This window comes from Pelobates fuscus, chromosome 13, assembly GCF_036172605.1.
Source record: "Pelobates fuscus isolate aPelFus1 chromosome 13, aPelFus1.pri, whole genome shotgun sequence".
NCBI classification, from domain to species: Eukaryota; Metazoa; Chordata; class Amphibia; order Anura; family Pelobatidae; genus Pelobates; species Pelobates fuscus.
The window spans coordinates 109,469,570-109,471,666 of NC_086329.1; the positions used below are offsets into that span (position 1 = coordinate 109,469,570).

The 2,097-nt window shown below is 37.1% G+C and overlaps 1 protein-coding gene across 1 annotated transcript; it reads right to left on the reverse strand.

The window, feature by feature from the left end:
• Positions 1 to 676: 676 nt before the first annotated feature.
• LOC134582700 (olfactory receptor 2G6-like) lies at positions 677 to 1,639 on the reverse strand. Its single transcript, XM_063439345.1, has one exon. It carries the CDS (start codon positions 1,637 to 1,639, stop codon positions 677 to 679), a length of 963 nt encoding a protein of 320 aa, XP_063295415.1.
• Between the last annotated feature and the right edge of the window lie 458 nt (positions 1,640 to 2,097).

Genomic DNA, 2,097 nt, shown 5'->3' on the forward strand with positions numbered 1-2,097 from the left:
TTATGATTCAATAATAGGTGATTTTCAATGGTTTATTAAGTTATGTAAATTTTAGAGAAGTGACATTTCCCCTTCAAGTTAATATGCATGCAATCAGTGCATTTAATCCAGCTCGTTATACTGCAAAACAAAGCAGATTATCAGCTACAAAACCCGAGTTGGAGTGCAAGAGCTGCAAGCCAGTGACTCTATACTGGTATAACTGGACATGACTTCAGAATCCAACTAAACTACAATACAGAGCCAATTTGGGTCAATGAACCAGACAATTTATTAAAAATTAATTATTGAAGCCAAACTTTATGATGTTAGAATCCGTGCAAGAAGACTTAAAATCTTCACTTGCCCATTAGCTAATGACGAGTGAAAATTCAACCCTGCCAAGTAAAAATTAATTCCTGGTGAGTGTGCTACGGACCCTCCAGGCTTCTAGTAATTAGTCGATTTAGATAGTTCTTGTAGCGTAATATTTGATATTTTGTGTGCTGGATGCTAATACTGTTATAGCAACAAAAAATTAAAATGGCACAACTTTGGAGTAGTTATCATCTCTAAATAATAAACTGTCGTAGCTGCAAACGATGTAATGGACTCCATTATCTCTGGTCAGAGCAAGGCTGTTCAAAGTATTCGTAGTATTGGTGCATGATTACTATTTGTTAGAAATCTCCATGACCTAACTGACGAATACTCTGCTATTAGTACAGCCGCACCTTTGCCTGGTAAACATTCTCTCTATGGTGCCTTTAACAGGTTTATTTCTGATGCTGTAGACAATGGGATTCAGCATTGGTGTAACCGTGGTATAGAGAAGAGAAATGTCTTTGCTCGTCTCAGGAGAGTGTGCGGAATGTGGGCGTAGATACATGGACATGATGCTGGTGTAATAGAGACTGACCACGGTGAGGTGAGACGCACAGGTTGAGAAAACTTTATGACGTCCCTCAGAAGAACGGATCTTTAATATTGTGGAAATAATGTGAATGTATGATGTGAGAGTCGTTACGAAGGAACATATCACAATAATCACAGTAGATACATACATTGCGATCTCGTTAAACCAGATTTCAGTACAAGATATTCGAAAGAATGGAGGCATCTCACAAAAGAAGTGGTTAATGTGGTTGCACCTACAAAATGGCAGTTTAAACGTTAGAACAACATGGATGAAAGAGTTTATCACACAGAATGTCCAGCATCCAGTTATTAGAGCGATGCACAATCTCTTGCTCATGATAACATTGTAGTGTAATGGTTTACAGATAGCTGCGTACCGGTCGAAGGACATGACTGCCAGCAGTAAACATTCTGTTACACCAAGAACTAAAGATATGAACATCTGAGCTGCACATCCTAACAGTGAAATTCTTCCATCCTCAAATAAAGTGTTTGCCAAAAGTTGGGGCACTACGGTGGTGGAGAAACAAATGTCAATGAAGGCGAGATTACAGAGGAAGAAATACATTGGGGTCTGGAGCTGAGTATTTAGTCTCACAGCTACAATAAGTAAAGTGTTTCCAACTAGAGTGACTACATACACAGCCAGAAACAGGGAGAAGAAAATAGCTTGAAGGTACGGGATGGTCGACAGACCAAGGAGGATGAATCCATTCTCAGCCGTCTGGTTGGTATCCTCCATTATAATCATCAAAAGATGCCTGAATTAGGACAAATTCAGGTCATAAGAATGATTTTCAGATTGGCAATGCAATTGAATTGAAATGTTGGTAAAAAAAAGGCTGATGATGTACTATAATGTGAACACTGACAGGATGATAAATAGCTAAATGGATTCCTCTAATGTCTTGTTGATATATAACACATATAATAGAAAATATTGTGTGGGGTAATTTTATAAATGCTTAAATACATACAATGTGATCCTAAGATTCTACAATATAATTAAACAGCAGAAAATAATAACATAGAAATACACATATAGACACAAAATAAACACAAATGAAGACTTGACCTTAATTCGAGCAATTTTAAAACATTTCCAAACTCTGCTCTTGGCGTTGTTAATAAAATCATTGTCAATGACTTAGAGACAAGTGTTAAATCCACGGATCCAGCATTTCAAATTATTTCCATTCA